Genomic DNA, 21,739 nt, shown 5'->3' with positions numbered 1-21,739 from the left:
TATATTTGCATGCCTTTTTTTTGTCTTTTTATTGTTTCTTCCATTATTTTATTATCTTCGCGTTATTTCTTATGTCACTTTTGTATCCTAACTACTATTTTAGTAATAAATATTTTAGTATTAGCCAAAGTCGGAGGTAAAAAGTCAGTTTAAATTAATATTTTTTTTAACGATGATTCTACAATTGATGAAGGGACGGTAAGGGAAAGTAATGAAGAAGGATTTTTTTCCCCGGGAATGAAGGGGAAGGGTGGAAAGGAAGGTGAGGGGGTAATAGGTAGCTATGCTTAACAAGTTGTCGTTGTGACTCCTATCTTTTGTCCAATGCTGGAAGGTGCATGGGTCGAACCAAGCCTTCATTCCCGGGAAAAAAATCCTTCTTCATTACTTTCCCTTACCGTCCCTTCATCAATTGTAGAATCATCGTTTCAAAAGAAAATATTAATATATATGCCTGACCGCATTTCAAGGTCATGACTAAAGTCACGAGTTTGGTCAATAGTCAGTTTAAAGTTAAATGTCAAAAGTCGAGAGTCGTTAGCCGATAATTGAAAATCAAAAGACAAACGTCAAAACTCTTAAATTCAAAAGCCAAGGGTCAAAATTAACAGACAATAATCGAAAGTCAAAAGTTAAAAGTCGAAAGTCCAAAGTTAAAATTCAAAATTCAAAATTCAAAAGCCAATTCATAGGTTAAAGTTAGCCAAAGTTGAATGTACAAAGTCAGACAAAATTTAAGTGTCAAAAATCGAAAGTCGTCAGTCGAAAGTTGAAACTCGTAAGTCGAAAGTCATAAATTATAAATAGAAAGTCAAAAGTCAAAGTCGAATGTTGAAGGTTAAAAGTCAAATTTAAAAGTCAGTAGTTAAAAGTCAAAAATTGAAAGTAAAACGTCAAGAATTCAAAGTCAATAGCCAACAGTCGAAAATCAAAAGTCAAACATGTAAAAACTTAATAATAAATATGAAAAAGTCAAAAGCCAGAGATCAAAAGTCATAACAAAAAGGCAAAAGACAAATGGCATAAGTAAAAAAATCAAAAGTGAAAAGTCGAAAATGGAAAGTCATCATCAAAAGTGGAACATGAAATTTCAAAAATAAAAAGGTAAAAATGAAAATCCAAATGTTAAAAGTCAAAAGTTTACAGTCAAGACAAAAACGAAATCTAGTCAGAATCTAAGTGGTCAGTAAAAAGTAAACCGAGAAGAGGGAAGCATAATATGAAAGACTTAGGCCTTAAAATGTAGAACCAAATTGAGACAAAAAATATTCAATTTACTTATTTGATTTGATCGGTTTATTCGATTGCCTTTTTATAAAACCAACAAAATAAAAAACAAACCACTGATAGCACCAAAACGTCGACCAACAATTTATTGAAAATCGCTCAACCATCGAAGCTAATTCCAACAACGGCGCTGGAAACGCCCCCAACAGCAGGCAGCCAGCTAAAGTCCCACTTCCAATTAGCAAAATTCAAAGCCCACTTTGAAAGTTGATCTCATCTACGATTCGAAACTTGGCCGCACCGCTGCTGCTGTCGCTGTGACCAGATTAAGCCGTTTCCTTAACCCTAACAGCGGCAGCGTTCGTGATTTGTGATGGCTGCTGCCGGCCCCGTAATGGACGCTTACGTTTCCTCCTGCTGCAGGGCTGGAAGCGGCAATCGTTTTTTTTCTCTACTTTTCTTTTGCGGGTCTAGAGCCGGGGACCGTTTGTGGAAGCGCCAAATTTCAGCCAGAGGTTGAAGTGCTTTTTGCATCCATCTTTTTTAAACTCACTCTTCTTTCGCCTTTCGCCCGGAAGATGGTAAACATTTTGTCGTTTTATCAACGCAACGCTTCAGCTCGAATGCTGCAAAAGTTTCCTATCTTTTTTACGTTGAGATTCCTGCTTCCAGGGTTTAAGAACGGGTAGGTACCTACGTTTTTCGAGCTGTTGGCGAAAGTTGTGCTTGCAGCGCAGTGCACGGGTACGGGCGCAGAGCGCTTTTCGGCGGAAAATAGTGGAAAGAGTTTGGTGAACAGTAAAATTTTACCACCCAACCAACGAGAGAAAAAAAGCGCACACGACTACGCAACTAATAACGCCAGACGTGGTTAGTGCGGAAGGAAGTAGATTAAAGAGAATCGAACAATTTTTTCTTCTTTGACTAACTTTACCCGCAATCAAGTTTCGTTTGCAAGTGGAAAGAAGTTATTTTCCGAAGGAAAATTGATGTTCTAGGAAGTTGACGTTGAAAGACTTTAACGTGCAGTGTGTCAATAACAAAACGGAAGGTGACAAATCATCAAATCATATTTAATGACTACCATCATTAGGTGGAAGTATTTTATGTTGCTAATCAGATTGAAAAGTCATTATGATAAAATGGTGACAGCGGACTTTAACTTCTGTCGTTTCAATAATAACCTTTTATAATAAGGCCAGTTTTTCTTAATAAAAAAAACTTTCTAATACACAGCACCAAAAAGTCTAGAACTGTCCGCTTGCAAATAAAATTTTCATAAATTTCAACTTCGCGACAGCTTTAATATTTTTTCCTGCCATTTTGCGTGCTAGTGCCACCTCCTTCTACGATGGTGGCCCCCGGGGGCGACCACTGCTCATTCGTAGCGATTCCTCGACCGCAGAAAAAAAATTGAATAAAATCCAACCAACGTCTGTCAACCCCAATGTGATAATTTGGTAATAATACGCTCGCTCGTATGGCGACGAAAAATTGCTGGTCCTAAATAGAATACCCCAAACGATAACACCGAGCATATATGTAGCATAACACAGTCTGGTCCATAAATTATACATGCACGACATGAGCGTTTCCAAGCGAATAAAAAAACTAACTAAAAGTGCGGGAGAACTCATTATACTCCGAGGTTAGAATCTATTAATAAGCGCGCGCGACCTCTGAGTTGTCAGCTGGGAATTAAATCTCGTCCTACTCGGCTCCGGTCGCCCCTTGCTTCGGGGTGCTTCAGCAAGCGGCTTTGGTAGCTGGAAATCTGATTTTATTTTTTTCCATTTAAAAAAGTATAGAAACGGATTATGTCATCCATATCTCGTGCTTAATTCATTAGAGCTGCCGTTGGCAGTCCGCTCTGCTGTCCCTGCTGTCGCCTCGTGCCGGTGAAATAGAAGTAAAAGGCGAACTGTAACTGATACATTTTAATGGCGCATGCATTATTACCAGAGCCTGGCTTCAGCCGGACGTCGACGGCTGATTAGTCTTCGGTCGACTGGCCGATGGGTGCTGCGCCGTGCCGGGTTGGAGTGGGACAGCTTGGCTTATTTTCAGCCAGTCGTGACATACAGCCGCCACTCTTTCGCCGCGTATGCATATCGCATTAGATGAATTCTAAACGATTGGACAAAGAACTCTTTCTTTTGCCCGCCCGCTTTCGGTGACAAGAACGTGAAAAACGTGCCGGTCGTGACAGATTGGGTTTTGCGTCGCAACGGAACCGCTGCTGCTGCGGCTGGAAGGTTGGACCCGACAATCATTGACCATTGTGTTAGTCCGTGGAACAAACATTCGCACCGCACCACTCACTCACTCGGGGAGAGTTGGAGTAGTGCAGCTAAATTGCATTGTTTGATGGAAACAATCATATCGTTTTATTTACTTTATGTTGTTAACAATAGGTGCACTTATGAGCGTTAAAAAAGTCCCAAGTATGTACACGCACTAACGGTTCAAAAATTAAAGGTTTACGCATTGGAGTAACTCGGAGGGTCACGATAGGACCCCCCTTCCGAGACACTTATCAGCTGCATTTGTCTGTGCGGTCCGTTCCGCCTTTAGTTCAATGGCTCGATATTCCCAGACAGATTTATTTGGTCTGTCGGTGTAGTTTATTAAGACTCCTGCAAGACTCCTTCCGTCTTCTTTGTTCTTCTATTGTCAAAGTTAACAGTAACAAAAGCAAAGTGCTGTCTTTCAAAACATTTCGATTTGTATGATTCCTATGAAACCATACCTACAGCGAATGTTAAACTGAAAGTTTTTACTGGGTGGCTTCCCAGTAGAAATAATTTGCAAAAATAATTAAACCAAAATTATTGCTTCCTTCGCTGCCGCTATTCACCAGCAAATGCGTAATGTAAACTGCACTGCAAGTGCTTAAAACAAAACAATAAACTCAAAATAATTCATCTGATTATCTGGCACTGTACCACTCTTTCTTATTGCCCTACACTACTTTACCTTGCCGGGTTTGACACTAGCTTGAGCCAAACAAGATTATCATTACAAACCACTATTATAAAACATAATCACCAATGAATTTTAATAAAAACTTAAATTAAAGTTATCGCTGTAGCTCATAAGTTTATAATTACACCGGTAGTGAAAACTAAAAGATAAATACATACAACATACATGCAGAGCCCGTCCTCAGATCGTCATTGCTAAAAGGAACCTTCGCTACTGCACCATCACGTCACATCACCGTTCATTCCATCACTCATTTGCTCAGTTGGAGAAAACTACTTGCATATAAAGATGCTTTATGGCAAGATCAGGGCGTCGACATCGACAAATCTCGAATGAAGTTCATTTTCTTTTATCTGCACTTCATGTACACGAAGCAACTTGTTTCGTTTGAAGCATAGAGCCTTTCAAGCAAGCTTCGATTGAAGCTAGTGATTCTTTCTAATAAAGGCGGCACTGACAGTCTGGTACAATTTGACGATGTTGACTACCGACATCCGGGGTGAGATTGTGCCACGGGGGTGAGATTGTGCCAAAAACCAAAAATGTTTATTTGTGAAAATTTATTATATCTATAGAAACTTGTAACCCAAATTCAAAATAATGATGAACATAACATATTTATTCATAACTTAGAATGGAACACAGATAATTTTAGCAAACTATTTAGCTTAAATAGGGTTTCAAAGTTCGCGATCAAAAATACTCGGAAATAACGCTTGTAAAAAATGTCCCGCATAAACCAACTCAAACTAGAAATCGCATCAAGTTGCTATTTTGAAGGTATATAAACTAATCATTTACAATGTATTGAAAAGTTATTATGCTTTGGATAAGTTTTGATTACGAAAATAATATTTTTCGAAACTTTGTAGTTTTCGAGCTTCACGGGGGTGAGATTGTGCCAAGCCATAATGATCGATCTAATTTATGGATTTCACATACACAACAAAAATACGTCAGTATACACCAGTACACTCACATTCTTTACTATTGAGCACAATATTTTGACAGATTAGATTGCATCATCCATTTTGGAGCAAACAGCATCATAAGTCTGCTTAATAATTTAAACTAATTTTTACTTTTTCTCCAGAAATTTGAGATACTTTGAATAAACACTCTAAAATAAGAGAAATATATTATACCGTGTATAAACTGCCAGTTTTAAGGAGGGGGGATGGGGTGGGATAGGCCACAAGTTCTGCGGCCGCGGATTCTTGAACGAAGTAATGGTTACTTTTGTTAAATGATCAAATAGATATGCCCCCTTAGGATACACCCCTTCATATATCGCCCCCTTGTTAACCCTAGAAACGCTACTGGATATATAAAGGCTGTCCATTAACTACCAACTTATTTTTAGTTATTTCAGACCTCCCCGGGTTATTTTCGTTCATACTTTTTGTATGATGCGTTGTTTTTGGATGACCCCCTGCCCCCAATAGGCCACTTAGTTCATGGACGGCCCCCTATGAACTACTTTATACTGATATTTATGTGTATTGTTTATAAACATGCTAATGTTTAGGTTTTTTGCCTAACTTTATGTTTTTGGCACAATGTCACCCCCTAGAAGGTACTTCTAGTAAAACTAGGTTCCATTGTAACTAAACCATCTCTACGGTAGTTGTTAATTGAACAATTTAGTATATATTGACAGGTTTGACATCAACTTAGTTCCTAAATTGTGTGTATACTGAGCTAAAGAACAAAAACATATGCTTTTTTGGCACAATCTCGCCCCGGATGACGGTACATTAATTGTAACATTCGTTGCATTGTACGAAGTCTTCAAACCAGGAACAAACTAGGGCCCAATGCACGAATTTAAGACAGTGGAAACCCTTTAAGATTCTTCTAATCTTAGAGATAAATCTAGGCTGCCGTTAGACCTAGAGGTAATTGAATTAAAGTGTAAATAGAACATCATTTTAGCGTCCAGCAAGACACCAAAATCACTAACTCGATCCACCCTTCGCAATTTAAAGAAATAGAATGATATTTTTCATGCAGTGGAAATTATTAACTTCGCATTAACCGATTGCAAAATGCAAAATTGTGATGCTTGAGTAACTTACAACCAATTTCCAGCAGTAACGAAACATCGTTAAAGAACAACGCAAAAAACCAATGGCACCAAACTGCTACCTTGAAATACTTCAGAATGATTAATTCTATCAAGAGCCGATCTTGGGTCAATATAGATGATATCAACTTGTTTCTTGTCTTGCATTTGCAAAATACACGTCAATACAATTCATTCAATTCGAGAGGTGAAGAAGCCTCAACCCTCTAACGGACAACATCGTCAAAACGATGCGATCAAGCCAATGACTATTTTTTCGTGAAAGTGCACTCAAAAGAAGCTCAAGTTTTGAATTTCATGCAAAAATGATTGTCTAGAGGAGTGCTAGGTAAGAAATAGTCCAATTTTTCTTTTTCGTTGTTCATGACTACGGCTTTATTCAAATACTGCTGGCGGCCGGCCAAAGGGAATTAGATTAAATAAAAATAATTTTATTCCGATACTAGTTGAGCCCGAATCTTACGATCCGGAAAATATCTGTCAAGAAAACTGCGGATACATTCCTGTTGCCAGTGTTTGCGAAGATGTTTAATCTTTGTATTAGTTCTTTGATCTTTATATTTGATTTTTTTTACATCACGGCATGCAAAGATCATGCGATTATCATAATATAGCTCTAAGATGTTGCACATAAGAAAGTTATAGCCTGAAACTGAAACAAATAGTTTTTATGCTCGCATTGGGTTCTATCGAAGACCCCATTATACAAGACTGGCCTCTCTGTTATTTTTCCAGATAAACGCCATGAGTCAGTGATCAGTGACGCTTCTATTTGCCATCAGTGACGCTTCTATTTGCGAAGGTGGTGCATTTTGCATGAGTGCTAGTAAGCTCACCAAAATTCGGTATTGGTGTTTGTTCGACTATGTTGGCATAGCCGTATGAATATTAGCACTCACTAACACAGATGCATCCAGGGACTACCTTGGCCGGCACAGCGAGCTACCATCAGTGTCTCCCGAATATTGGCAGAGTTGCCAGTCTTCTTGTTATGGGGGTTATGGGGTTTTATTTAACTGAATAAAAACATTGGCAATGGCTCTTTTGTGTGAGTGGCTCTAAACCGTCCATTTTCTGCCACGAACTGATTTTAATGAGCGGCACATTGATATCGCGATGAACAATCGAATCGAGCAGGCGAGTCGAGCAGGCGAGTCGAGCAGTCGAATCATGTTGTCGAGTCGAGCAGTTGAGTAGAGCAGTACAATCAAACAGTCTAGTCGAGCAGTTGAATCAAGCTGTTCAGTCAAGCAGTCCTGTCGAGCAGTTGAGTCGAGCTGTCAAGTCGAACATTTTAAATGAGTAGTCTAGTCGAGCAGTAGAATCGAGCAGTCGGGTGGAGCAGCCGATTCGAATAGTCGAATCGACCAGTTGAGTCGAGCAGTTGATTCGAGTAGTTCAGTCGAGCAGTTGAGTCAAGCAGTTTAACCGAGCAGTCAAGTCGAGCAGCTGAATGAAGCAGTTGAGTCGAGTAGTCCAGTCGTGCAATTGAATCGAACAGTTGAGTCGAGCTGTGAAATCGAACAGTCGAACCAAACAGTCCTGTCGAGCAGTGAGTCGAGTAAATGCGTCGAGCAGTTGAGTCAAGTATTCCAGTCGAGCAGTTGCATCGAGCTGTTCAGTCAAGCAGTCAAGTCGATCTGTCCAATCGAACAATAGAGGCGAGCAGTCGAATCAAAAATTTCACTCGAGCAGTTCAGTTGAGCAGTCCAGTCGAGCAATCAAATCGAGCAGTCTAGTCGACCAGCCCAGCCAAGCAGTCTAGTCGACCAGTTGAACAATCGAGCAGTCCAGCAGTCGACCAGTGAAGTGACTGAAAATAGAATCCATTGCTACGAAAGCATGACGTCCTGTCAGGGGCCTGTTTTTAATTACTGATAAGCCTCTTATGACGTCGTATCAGAGACCTGGTTTTGGCTACTGACAAGCCTCTTTTATATATATAGATTGTTTTAATTCAAATACATTACAAAATTGAAATAAACCATGTAAATTACTCAGAGAATTACTTTTTGGAGTCAAACATTTTGTTCCGTTCTTTTTTCGAAAGTAAAAATATTTCCTTCTCGCGCAATAATTTTTCCCGGAATTTTCCTGAATTCTCTTGTTTGAACGATGATTAAGCAGGAACTCATGGTCAGAATATGGTAACATTAATATCAAAATGTCAAGAAATTTGTTCTGAATATATTTTTTGCAATGTTAATTCAAAACTTATTTCGTGTGTGGCTCCGAAGCTCCACGACCGAAGGCCTTCTATAGATGGCCTTACCCGCTAGGAGGTTAAGAATTCCGACGCGGTCTTATTTTTTTTCTTATCCATGCACATTACCACTGCTACCAGTATATTGATCTATTGTTATATTGTCCAGATATTTTTCTGTATTCCGCACTTCATTCTTTGCAGTATCGCTATTAAGTAAGCGAAATGCTTATTATCCGTGCCTGTATGTCACTAGTTTAAGTTCTTTTCCTACATGTTTAATCAGGGACCAGGAAGGGTATAAATTACAGCAGTCCCCCGAATAAGGCGGTGGGTGGTACTGTACGCCCACGGTGATTTCTTAGTTTCCCTTAGTTCCATTAACAAATAAAGTTGGTTTCTTAGTTTTTCTATTCGATTTTTGCAACAGTTGTTAATGTACATTCAAAGCTGAACTTTCTCCCACAAAGAACTAAAATTGACGATGGACAGAATCTCTAGCATCTGATCAATTATTGCTCGCATCAGTTTTGATCGTTTTCCAAGGTCGTCGCTTTACTGTGTGCTCAGCGCTGTTATAGAATTTCTATTGTTAGAAGAAATAACCGTCACCCTATCCTCTACGCTATTTACTACGAGTGTAAATCTAGCGTTTGCTGTACTGTAGGTTCGCACTTTAAAATTGGTGTCGCAAGTGTAAGAGAGACGGCAAAGCACTTTCCAGTCAGTGCTTCAGTTGAGTAGTTTTTCCCACTTTTGTATTTCTCTTACTCAACATTGTTGCACTTGAGTATGCGTTCAATATGGATCAAATAGATCTTTCTAATCCGGCAGATGATTCTCAGAATACTTCTCCGCATAATAGTTCTAGGACTCTCATGAAAATGCTGAAGAAAAATAAAATAGAGCTAATAGTGGTCCTTTGTCTCTTATCTAGCAACTCCTATCCCAACCAGTAGGTAGTAGCAGCCGGAATATGAGCAACATTAACGGAGCTTGGAGAACCAACCCCGGTGAAAACTAAGAACGCTTGCTGACAGGGGAAGAGACACTCGTGCACGAGTGTAATAACGAGAAATAACCTTTTCAGTTTTGAGCGTCTATTAGTATTCTCATGTCAGGGGCGGCTTTTGATAGCTTGACGATTCCTCAACCAAATGCGCGGTTATACTCCAGGTTAGGAGCGGCTTACGACAGCGTCGAATCTAGAGCGGGTGGCTCCATGCTGCTAGAATGAACGTACAAGAGCCAGCTTCTCAAATCGAGCACTACCCAGAAGAATCGACTGAGCCACGGTTGGTATTTGTTCTGGCACTTGAAACCCTTGAATGATTCGCAAATTTCTCTTGATGACCGAGATTCTGAAGTACGGCCAAACAAATAGTGTATTTCGGTCTTAATCCTCAATTAAGCAAACGAAACTGTTCATTGTGAAGTCTTTGAAGGTATGGTATTTGTGGTGGTGGTATTTTAAACGTACATTCCTGCATGCGTATTGGAGATTGATGGTGATAGTCAGTGATGTTAGTCTGACCGTCTAGGATCCTTTAGACTTTGGAATTGGTACATTCATTGATTTCAACGTCCAGCTGGTAAAGATACTGGATTGCAAGTAATTGTATAAAGTATCACTTGACAAAGGTATTAACGTGTAAACTCGGTCAGCTTTCATTCAAGTAACTTTTTATCATCTGACGAGTCAGAATGCTGACCTTCTTGCCACTACTGGGGATCTAGTTACAGAAGAAGCTTAGCAAAATGGAAAAAAATATTTTGTATTAATCTACTTCTATTACAGAAGAATTGAATAAAACATTCGCCTTACTTTTTCGTAGGTTTCCAATACTAAGATGGTCAAAAGATAATTTATCTTTAATTTATTATTACGGTTTTTTTTTTGATAATTTTCGTCCACATCATTTCAAATGTTTAAACCTTCATCGTTAGAAATTGTTAATTGCTTTGAAATTACTAGTGTAAATAGTTTGACAGCCATTTGTGTTTTCTCTGTTTTCGCCTCTAATTCCATGGGGAACACTTTGAGTGTGCTTCATGGATGTAAACAAGGGCTCATTTAAATTAATATGTACCTTAATGAAAGGACACATTTCTGTGTTTAATTTAAAGATACATTTAATGTTTTTCTTCATCATTGCTGGACGATTCCAACGTTTCGTTTCCTGGAAGACAACCTGGTTAATTTTTAATTAGAAGTTTTTGTAATGGGAAATGATATTACAATGCTAAAGAGATAAACCCCTATATTTTCAAGTTCTGAAAAGATAATATTTCAACAGGATTCAATATTTTGAATGCGGTCACGGAAACATGTGCAGGACTGCACTTATGCAAGCCCTAACAATTTTTTTAATTAGATTCATACCTGTAACTACCGTCATATTAACTAGCCAATCATACTTTTAGGTCAACATAAATTAATCAATTCAATTACTTTGCAAACGACGACCAATAAAATAGCAACCAGAGTGTAATAATCACTAGATACTACAAGGCAACCTCTCACCTACATCTCGACACAACCGAACAGTAAATAATGAGGCTCAATAGTTTCAACAAATTACACCATAAAAAGAGCCCTAATGATGTTCCTTTTTTTTTGTTCCATGTGAAACACTACTCCAACTCTTCAAACTCCAAAACACAATTCTCGGCTGTGGATGGTCTGGTCATAGAAGCCACCTAATTAATTCCGATTCATGTCAGCCACCACCGAAGAGTAATAAAATAGCAGAGCTGTTCCCAGCGTCCAGTCTGCGCATAGCCCGGCAATGAATTGAAGTAAAAAAGTAAAAATCCTAATTGGAGCGAATAATCCTCTTTAAATCGGTATCTAGAACGAACGGATTTTTTTTATTTCGCATAAAATCCTATTTAGGACTCGGTAGAACGAAATTGCGAAACTTGTAAATGATAAGAATACACGTTGGTTGGAGTAAAGCAGGTCGAGAGAGTTTTGCCATTTCTGACCTTTTGTCAGGCTGAAATTATGGCAGAGGAAAATCCATTTGAAATGTAAATACTTGTTCTGCGAAAGGGAGTGCTCGACTGGTACGCCGACAGATCTGAAAATTATTTTAGGTGCTGTTCTTTCCAACCTGCAGCTATGAAAGGGTTCATTATAAATACTGCAAGAGCTCGCTGTCTACACAAAACACAGGTTCTCAGCTCCAAAAAGGGAAAATGGTTAATGATACCAAAATAACCAACAGCTGGTGATTTCAGCTTTATTTTCAATAAAGTCCCCAATGATAAAGAAGCAGAAAATGGTATTGCTTGCTAAATTGTGCCGAATGCAATCAATCGAAATGAAGAACGTCATTTCGAATGATTCTTACATTTCAATATTACCAATGGGGAACGAAGATCTCAGCGGTTAACCTCTTAACAAACCACTTTAAACACTTCGCAAAATTCTTCCGTCAGTTTAATTTTTTTCTTTTTGCGTTTACCCAACATCGAAAAGCAAACGAAACGAAAGATCGTAAAAGACAATGCAGATCCCTCGGCTGGCCAGGCATACAGCGAAAAACTTTTAACCAAAGAGAGAAGCCTTGTTTCTCAATAAAAGTAAAACAAAGTCGAAGAAAAAAAAACGAACAAACCAAAGGTACTTACAGTTGACGGACAGCATCGTAACCGTCTCGAGCCGCTGTCCCTCGGGCAAAGCGCGGTTCCAGACGACGCACATGAACTTGGCACCGTCGTCCTCGCGGCGCGGAATGATGGTTAGGGTGCTGGTGGTTTGCATGTCCCGGGACCCGCCGGTAATCAGATTGGCTGCCAGCGGTGTGGTGCTTCCCTCGCGGTACCAACTGTACATGGAAGAAGACGGAAAAAACGGCCGGAGAAAAGACGAGTTCCGAATGAATGAAGCAAAAAGAAAACGGGAAATGAAAGCTGTCGTGACGTGGCTGTGGCACTTACGAAATCATCGGATCCGGCGAACCGCCGACGCTGCTGCAGGTCAGTTCCTGAGCTTTGTCCTCGGTGGCGGTCGTTTCGCTACCGGGAAAGATCAGCGGCGGCTGGGGAGGCGTCAGCACCGTCAGATTGTAGTAGTCCTCGTAGATGACTTCACCGTCGCCAACCAGCTTGATGCGGCACTCGTAGCGGCCGTTGTCGCGCGCGTAGGACACATTCATAATCTGCAGATCGTAGATGCCCTTGTCCGGGCGGTAGTCGATTCTGTGGCGAGAAGGGGGGAAATTTTGTATTATTACAATAATAGAAAAAGCTAATAAAAATGTTTAGGGGTACAACTTAATATCGGAAAACTTTCTGTTCTCTTGTTCGATACAATTTTCAACGCAGCTATTAAAAACAAATCATTGTAATGAAAATCCAAATTTTGTGCAAAGAAGAGTAAAACACTCTTCAGTACAGCAATATCATCGGCGTTCGATTTTCGATTAAACAAAACACCAATTATGATCAATGAAAAAACGACGGATACAAAAGAAACATGCATAAATCAAACCGAACCTGCTCGGTCGGTGATTGTATGCCTTATGATTTTGTACGCTTTGCTACAACAATACAAAGAACTTAATTAATTCTCCATTCGTTTCGGAAGTGGCCAATTCGTTGCACCGGCAGCACCACATAACCAGCCAAGAACGCGTCATGGCCACGAACGAGCGAACGAGCGTTGCCCGTCGTCGCATCATTGGGTACGAGTTGTTTTGCCAATCATTTGATGAAAACGCATCGTATAAATAAGAACAAAAAAATTCAACCTGACGCAGCAAATTTTCCCAAACAACCGGCGGCAGGTCGTGACCAAGGTTCCGAATGAACGAACCTTGCACGGATGACGGACCTGTCGGCTGGCTGTCCACGAACCATCCGTCATTCTAATAAATTAGCGTTTTAACATTTTAGTTTATTCACCTCCGAGAGGTGATAGAAAACTACAAATAATTTGGTGCTTGAATTTATTTTGCTTTCACAACAAAATAAAAACTTGAAAGAATGTGTACATCGCCAGAATGGAATGCAAATTTCCAACTTCACAATTTTATCAACAGCCGCAAACTGCTGCTGCATGCTTAGTCGGTGCATCCTTGAGGAGGAAAAAAAACTTCTAAAACACAGTTATCCCCACACTCTAGGAACAACTCGTACGGGAACCTGGTTCCATTGTTGAAACTTTCAAACTGACTTTAAAATGTGTTCTTAACACTACTTTTACTGCGCCTTCTGCGTCACGCTCTACTTACTTGTGGTTCTGGTTGAAGGTGTCCGCCTTGATGGCCACATTGTCGTACTTGTTCAGACTTTGGCGAGCCCAATAGTACGAGTACTCCCGGTCCGAGTAGTGTTCGTTGAAGCGACACTTGAGCGTCACATCCTCGCCCTCCCGGGTGTCCATCGTTTTGTCGGCGAACACTGTTTGGACGCCGAGCAGCAGCACCAGCAGCGGTAGCAGCACTCCGGGCATCAACTTTGTCCGAGACATCGTAACTGTAAGTAAAACGAGAGGAAATAGAAAACCTATTAGTTGCTGCTGTTCACACACTCACGCTTGTCATAGAATTATCGTAACGCTCGGATGAGTAACGGCTTTCGCCTATACCGGGTGTGTGATGCGAAAGTGGTCTCTAGGAGCCGATAGTGTGGTGTCGAATTGGTTCGCAGTTTCCATCTTATGTACTAGGAAGTAAGTTTTGTGAGATGGTACTTGTGATCTAGTAGTTTCTAGCATGAAGTAAATCAGTCTTGCCAAATGAATATTTTTTTCACTAAACCACTGCTATATTCGGTTTTATTCGGTCAAATATTTGCATTATTAGCGTGATTTATCTATTTTGGACAACCGTTACGCCTATTCTATTTTGGACATTTCCATTTGATTTTGCCGTAAAAGTCCAAAATAGAGTATGCCTTATATTTACAACATTATCAATCATTTTACGTTTTAATCACGTCTTATTTTCTATTAAGATGTTCACTTCGATTGCTTTCTGTTGAGAATAGCTAATCCTAGTACGAAAATCTATGGAAGCTGTATTTTTTACCGGTGTGTCCGGTGTATAACTGGGGGAAAACAATAATAAACGTGCAAAATCCATCAACATTCAATAACAAACCGCGCGACGATGTGTGAGTAAGGTAAATGTCAGCAAGCTCAAAAGCCGCACATTACTTCCATACCGGCACATATCGGTGTTTACGGTTGAATCTGTAGAATCAATATTCATAACAAGTGTTCTTTTGCTAGTATTAAGGCAGCATGCGCTTTCCATGGGTTACTGTATCGTGTATTCGTCGCATCTGTCAAAAAACACGTGTTTTCAATAAATCAGGAGTCCATTTGCTATAGTCGCACGAAGTGTTTTGCAACATTTTTCTGCAGGTACCTAAATTCGATTAGAAAGTAAAAATCGGACGTTGGTTTATTGGTTCTGATAAAGTGTTAAGAAACTATTTGAAAATTCCAGAAAACTATGCTGCGACCAAACGAAAGCAAAATAAAGTCGAAGCAGAAAAAATTGGAAGTTTTTATAGACTTACGAGCTACTGCAAGTAAGAAATCTTTAATTTTTAACGGAAGTCCTCGATATTATAAGGTTATGGGAGATTATTATCATGAATTTTGATCATTTTCTAGATCAAAAACCCGAAAATTGTCAACTTCTCGCTTTGTCAACCCTAAAGTCGATATGTGGTTCACAAAATCGGATCATTACTGTATATGGGACATTTGTAGAACTAATTGTTTATCTACAATATTACAGGGTTACTGGCTGGTAAACGTCTAAATAAAGTGTACCGTTGGTGCCTTTCGCACTGGAGACATAAAATAGACTCTACAGTGTTCATAGCCTCTTGTCCAGCAACTCCTATACCTATTTCCTAGAGGTACCAGCCGGATTACAAGGAACTTTGGTGAAGATTGGGTAACCAACCTCGGTGGAAACCACGGTCGTATGCTGACTGGAAAGGCTAGGGGCTGGTCACGGGCCTTGCAAACCAGTACCAATTAAAAAACAGCAACTAAAGACATAGGTAGTAATCTGGATTCCAGACCCAGGACAAAGACCCAGACGACGAAAACCACCCCACTGTCACAAATGTCATTCCCATACATTTTTCGTGTAGCCAACATCTCATCTAGCCCACAACAAACTTTGCCTCGGACAAAATGTATTTGTGAGTAGCCCGCTCTAACTTCAGCCTCGGATGAATCTGTATTGGTAAGCTCCCGAACAAAGTTACTTTTTTGCTTTTTTTCTTTTCGTGTCGGACGTGTAGGAAGCGTAAAAAGATGTTAGCTATTTCTTTACCCTTCAGTTTCATACGCCTGACGAAAACAGACTAACAATTGGAAATTTGGCAGCGTTTCTAAATTTCATTGGAAGTACTCCTGAGCTTTCTGAAGAAGTGAAGAGTACAAGTTCGACATCGGAGTGCTGCAGGAGCTATACTGGTAAAGACCGATGGTACGAACGTATAGAGATAGTCATACCATTTACCAGAACTACGGTAACACACACAGCACACACAGCCCATCTTAATAAAGATGGGTGAGATGAAAAAGCGGGTGATGGACGATAAACCCCCGAATATGCAGATTAAAAATGATGGCCTAATATTTGATATTAGTATAATTAACGCGCAGAGCCTTCACTGTGGAAGTACCGATGACGACAGTTGAATTTTACGCGCAGTTGTGTGATGTGAAAATCCTCATTGGTGACTAAAATGCGCAGGTTGATCAGTAGGAACTGACTGACGATCGAACTTATCAGGGCGCTAACATTGATTCGGATCACTACTTCTTCTTCTTCTTAATTAACTCCAGGTCGTGATTTCCTCTGCTGTACGAAGAAGTCGTCTCCATTCCACTCGATCCATGGCCGCAATTCGCCAGCCACGTAGTCTGCGTAGGGTTCGCCGGTCGCCTTCCACTTGATCGATCCATCTTGCTCGCTGCGCGCCCCGCCGTTTCGTTCCAGGCGGATCGATATTGAGAACTTTTTAACCGGGCTGTCGGCCGACATCCTCACGACGTGCCCAGCCCATCGCAGACGACCTATTTTTGCGGTGTGAGCGATGGGTGGTTTCCTAAGCAGCTGATGCAATTCATGATTCGTTCGCCTCCTGCACGTTCCGTCTTCCATCTGCACTCCGCCGTAGATTGTGCGCAACACCTTCCGTTCGAAAACACTAAGGGCGCGTTGGTCCTCCACGAGTATAGTCCATGCCCCATGGTCGTAGAGGACTACCGGTCTAATCAGCGTCTTGTAGATTGTTAACGTGCGGTGGCGAATTTTGTCCAAAGTAGGCACGATTTCCTGCCATAATGCGTCTTTGTATTTCTCTGCTGGTGTCGTTGTCTGCGGTAACCAGTGATCCCAGATACACGAACTCTTCTACCACCTCGATTTCATCACCGTCTAAATGAATCCGAGGAAGGAGGTCAGCATTCACTTCTCCAGAACCTCTTCCTTTCATGTTGTTTGTTTTCAATAGATTAATGCCTTCAGCTTTCAGTCCGATGTACGTTTTCGCCATCCTCTCAAAGGTACGTGTAATGATGTCAACGTCGTCAGCGAAACCAAGAAGCTGGCTGCTGGACAGACTTCGTGAACATCGTACCATTCGTATCTATCCCCGTTTTTCTTATCACACCCCCCAAAGTGATATTGAACAGCAAACATGAAAGCCCATCACCCATCCCATCAGGATCACTACTTAGTGATAGTTAAGATACGTTGAAAATTATCTGTTGTGAACAACATACGTTACCGGCGCCCGCCACAGTATAATCTAAAGTGACTGAACTAACCAGATGTCACCGAAAACTATGCGTTATTACTCGAAGCCGCATTGCCGGAAAAGGGTAAGCTGGTGGAAGCCCCTCTTGAGAATTGTTGGAGTGCCGTTAAAACAGTCAAAATAGCGTAGCGGTGAATGTCTGCCATCAAATCGAACGTAACGTAACGAATGGTATGCTAGCAGATATTGCATGAGAAGAACGTATTGCGGGTGCTAATGCTGCGTAGAGCCACTCGTCAGAATGTGGAGCGATACAAACAGTAGCGGATGCAGTTAGCCTGACTTTTCCAGAAGGAAAAGCGCCACCTGTCGAAGAAGGAGTGAGAGGAACTCAGCTCAATAAACGCGGAAATTCTATTAAAGACTTAACAAACCTCGCAAGAATTTTATGCCGCGGGCCGAAATGTGCAGAGATAAGAATGAAGGTATTTTGACAGACGTCCGTGCCGTGATCGAAAGGTGAAAGCAGCACTACGATGAACACCTGAATGGTGTGCAAGCGGAAGACCGTGATAGTGAAAGAAGTGACGTCTTTGGCGCAGTAAGTAATCGAGATGTGCCACTCCCATCGATAAGGGAAGTTAAAGAAGCCATCCAGCGGCTAAAGAACAACAAAGCAGCGGGAAAGGATAGCATTGGAGCGGAACTTATTAAAATGGGCGCAGACGATAAGGCGATAAGTTGGATTGTGAGAACTATCGAGCGATCACCATCCTGAATGCCGCCTACCAAGTGATTTCCCAATTCATCTTCCGTGGACTGTCGCCTATAGCCCATAGATTCGTGGGAAGTTATCAGCTCGGCTTTATGTTGGATTGGTCTATCATCGGATCAAATCTTCACCCTGTGGTAGACCCTCCAGAAGTGTCGCGAATTCCAAGTTTTCACGCATCACCTGTCTTTGTGACCAGTGAATTGTCTGGTCACAGGTGAATCACCCATTTGAACTTCCCAGGGTATTTGAGATGGTCTTTCCTACTCTTTTCTTTTCAATATTGCTCGTGAAGGTGTTACCAGCCAGAGCGACGATCGAAATGTGGGGCACGATTTTCAATAAATCCAGTCAATTTATTTGTTTTACCGACGACGTGGTTGTTGTCGGCAGAACATTTGAGGCAGTGGTAGATCAGTATACCAGATTAAAACGCGAAGCAGAGAAGATTGGGTTGAAAATCAATATCTAAAACGACGTATGTACTGGTGGGTGGGACCGAGCGCCAGTGGTGCCCAGGCATAAGCATGGTGCGGGCCAAATCTGATCGTTCCATGAGTGCCGCGGGCCGCAACGACCTCTAACTATTCCTGCGCATAATAAAATATAAAATATGCGGTGGCGAAAACCATTAAGGAATCACCATCGGAAAGGAATTTAGGAAAGGTTTGAGCCGGAAAGCATCCACAACATACACGAGTCATTAGGACTAAACTGAGTGACCCCTGTGTCGGATTACCTACAAATGGCCGAAACACAAATGGCCGAAATTACAAATGGCATAATATATCTAATGGCCGAATCACAAGAGGCCGAACGTAATATTCGGCCGGTAATATTCACGGCCTTCAACCTGCAAAAAAACGTGGGGTACATGCTGTGGAGTACATAACTAAGGGATAATTCCTACTAGTCAGTAAACCTGGGAAAATGCATGCACCTAAATAGAAGTGGTTTTGGAGGGGGTTGCCCCCCCCGCAGTGGCCGGCGCTTCCGACGGCGGGTCACCGGCGCACAATCACGGCCTGCGGCCGTGTCTCCCTCAATCATATAGGAAACATTTGCTACTAACACGGTAAATAGGTTTCAACCTAATAATGAACGAAGTTCATTTGCGCTTAGGGGAACAAAGAACTATGAATCATCTATACTCTATAGTAAATAGTTGTGTCGCTTATTTTGTTTTTTATTTGATTAAAGTTATTTGTTAAGTGTTAACTACTTGCCAATTCATGTTTTTTTATTGAATAGTTATTTCGGCATTCCGAAAAAATTCGGTCTTTCGTGATTCGGCTATTCGTACTTCGGCCTTTCGTAATTCGGCCTTCTGTGACTGCTGTTCCGAAAAAAATCGGTCATTTGGATTTCGGCCATTCGTGATTCGGCCATTCGGTACCAGCCCAACAAGCGAGTGGCCTTTCGCCTTTCTTAATAAGTGGATAAGCGGCTATTAGAAGACCTCTTGTCAGTAATGGTATCGTTTCAGCGAGAATTACTGAAAATACCTTGAATATAGACTCTAGAAAGGACAACATTCAAGGCCGAAACGTTGTGAATAAACTTATCAATATCATCAATTACGTAGTCGTGCTAACGTAAGAACTAGAATGACTCTTAAATACCTTTGGACAGTTTACTTTTTGTTCTTACAAAGTATAAAAATTACCTTTTTGCCGACCGGTTTCGGGTAAGTAGTTACCCATCTACGGGGCCGAGTCCAGCTAATTATGTTGATGAGAGCAGCTACAGACTTAACTTTGTTAAGCCGAAGAGCGGCGATACAGTAAAGTGTCCAAAGGTATTTAAGAGTTATCAATATCATTTTGAACCTTTCTGAAATCAATCTATTGTTCGACTAGATCCACTACATTGAAAATACTTATATCGTACCCCTTTTGCCGACTGAGGTATATGTAGCATATACGTACGTGCGTGTGAAAATATCAAAAGACAAGACCCCTTTTTCTCGCTGACTGAGAATGGATGAGATGATTTTATCGGTTTCGAACATGCATATATGCATTGCACATCTTGCGTCGTCTTCTTGTTTACCACCATTACTACCGACCGCCGAAACGTAGGCGCGCGGTGAACGACGACGGCGGCGGCGGGTTACACAGCACAAAGAGTTACATCCTTCAGCATGAGCCCTCGCGCGCAAATCATGATTAATTACCGTTGTCCTTCATCACCACATATCATCCTCCCTCACTCGGATGCCGTCGTCCGTATGCTTCGTAATTGCTGTAACTGCCACTGATGGCGGCATCGAAGCGGAATGCGTTCCTATGCAAATGGAGTTCGATGCAACCGAGTGGAAATCTGAAAAGTATCGACATAAATTCTTCATCCTGCGACTCGGAACACATGTTAACCGTACGGAGCGCTTGTGCCTGCAACGACGGATTTCCATAGAACTGAAGGATTCCCCGGGAGAAAATCATGAAATGAACAGCACTCCGTAAGAGCATTCCTGCATGCGGAGGTAAAGCCGTGTTTTGCCAGAGCTTCCACTCCTACTTTAGTGACCGTAGAGCACGAGAGCTTTTCCCGCAACGGATGGAAGCGAACGAAAGTGAAAAAGTATTTGCCCCATCGCTTCGCATCGGAAGAAGGATTGATTATAATCTTGAGCAATCAATTTGCTCGCTGCAGGAGGCAGATTCGGGAAAGGCGAGTGCACTTCTGCTGGTCCTACAGAAGGGCCAAATAATGCCGTTGGTCGAAGAATAAAAGAATGGAATGTGCTACTGATGCTGGTCGGTTTGCGTTGGTTTGGAACATTTTACCCCCGATTCCAGTCAAAGCCGTAACAGAAATAGAGTAGTTTTTCCGCTGGAAGCTCGTTAGTTTTTCCCAAGTCGATTGCGCTTTGGTGTTTGCGTGCGGTTGTTTGATGGAAGAACCGGAAACACGCTACCGGATGATTTTTGGACTGTTTACCGCACCTCCAGTGCCGTCATCATCTACGGGAACTAATTATTACACAGCAGTTAAGCAATTCGAACTTCAGCACCATTCTGGCAGGTCAATCAATCGATGCAACTTCGCCCCCATGGAAGACGTAGAAAATATGGACAATTGAACGGTAATGATGAATCGGTTACTTACCGAAGTATGGAAGTATGATCCAACCTGAGTCAGGTTGAAATATGAGATGGATTCGGTTACTGTAGGATCGAATAAAATCACCCCGGTAGAAGGCGGCCCAATTGCATGCATATGACGTCTGCCAGACGGTCGTCGGTCGGTGCAATCGACGATGAAGATAATACGAAACAAATCAGATTACGTTGCGTCCTTCCTTTCTGTTCATGCTGGTTCTGCTTCAGGCAACAGGCAAACGATCGAAATCCGTAAATGTGGCCTCAGCCTCAATCGTTCCAGCTTACCCGACCCGAGGCACCATTCATGCTGCTTCCGTTCGGTAGTTTAAGTACTAGCCCCAATTCATCAAACTTTCTATTTTCTTCCAAACCATGCTGCTGCACCTGTGTCTGCTGGGAGGCTTGACAAAAAACCGTGGGTTTCGTGGTTCTCGAATGCTCTTTAACTATATCTTTCATTTCACAACAAAAATCTTTCTGGGAATCTGGGAACCCTCGACTCGAATTTGTCAAAAGTCTGACTCGTGCTAGCTAAGATGAACTTCATTGCTTCAGGTTCTATTCTACTGTCCGAAGATAAGTAGTTTTCAAAAAGTGTAGCATTCTTCAGATGGGTA

The 21,739-nt window shown here is 41.4% G+C and overlaps 1 protein-coding gene across 1 annotated transcript in view; it reads right to left on the bottom strand.

Moving 5' to 3' along the window:
• The window catches only part of LOC128744733 (hemicentin-1-like), a 201,632-nt gene that overhangs the window by 36,456 nt on the left and 143,437 nt on the right, over positions 1-21,739 (bottom strand). The window contains exons 2-4 of the mRNA XM_053841935.1: positions 13,742-13,985; positions 12,447-12,707; positions 12,138-12,334 (exon numbers count right to left, since the gene is read on the bottom strand). Of these exons, the coding sequence (XP_053697910.1) occupies positions 12,138-12,334; positions 12,447-12,707; positions 13,742-13,985 (702 nt within the window). The remainder of the gene's footprint in view (positions 1-12,137; positions 12,335-12,446; positions 12,708-13,741; positions 13,986-21,739) is intronic.

This window comes from Sabethes cyaneus, chromosome 3, assembly GCF_943734655.1.
Source record: "Sabethes cyaneus chromosome 3, idSabCyanKW18_F2, whole genome shotgun sequence".
Lineage (NCBI taxonomy): Eukaryota > Metazoa > Arthropoda > Insecta > Diptera > Culicidae > Sabethes > Sabethes cyaneus.
This window is presented reverse-complemented; position numbering and strand designations above follow the sequence as displayed.